This window comes from Camelina sativa, chromosome 10, assembly GCF_000633955.1.
Source record: "Camelina sativa cultivar DH55 chromosome 10, Cs, whole genome shotgun sequence".
NCBI lineage: Eukaryota > Viridiplantae > Streptophyta > Magnoliopsida > Brassicales > Brassicaceae > Camelina > Camelina sativa.
Window position 1 is genome coordinate 15,762,974 of NC_025694.1, and position 536 is coordinate 15,763,509.

The 536-nt window shown below is 39.2% G+C and overlaps 1 protein-coding gene across 1 annotated transcript in view; it reads right to left on the reverse strand.

The window, feature by feature from the left end:
- The window catches only part of LOC104720419, a 15,800-nt gene that overhangs the window by 8,656 nt on the left and 6,608 nt on the right, over positions 1-536 (reverse strand). Inside the window, exons 7-8 of the mRNA XM_010438323.2 lie at positions 297-316; positions 19-228 (exon numbers count right to left, since the gene is read on the reverse strand). Of these exons, the coding sequence (XP_010436625.2) occupies positions 19-228; positions 297-316 (230 nt within the window). The remainder of the gene's footprint in view (positions 1-18; positions 229-296; positions 317-536) is intronic.

The following is a 536-nucleotide window of genomic DNA, read 5'->3' on the forward strand; positions in this document are numbered from 1 at the left end:
AGCTTGGATTGTACATACCCGAAACACTGACTTGAAGCCAATTCCTTTCTTCCCTATGTATCCACCAGATCCTTTCTTTGTGGATCGACCAACATCACACAGGGCCCGAATATTCTCAGGCATGAAGCCACACTCATTGTTTAAAACAACAATCCCGGTCTTTTGAAGAATGAATGTGAGTGTGGGTTCCACGTGTTCAGGGTACTTATTGTCATCAGCATTTTGAACCTGAAGCAACAATAGCGAGAGTGTAAGAGGATCACAAATGGAATGTCCATTAAATATCTCCTGTCTACAGGAATAGTGATAAAGAGACCTACGATGTCAAACAGGTATAACAAACATTTGAATACTTTAACCCTCCCCATTATAAGAATAAATGATAACGGATTCATCTACCAGTTGACAGCATAAAGTTATTACCGAATAGCCAATCATCTTGGACAGAGTAGAACTCGGTCATAGGAACAGACATATGCATAAGATTGCCCCAGTGAACCTAATTATAATGCTTGCAAGAAGATTATAAAAAAAGA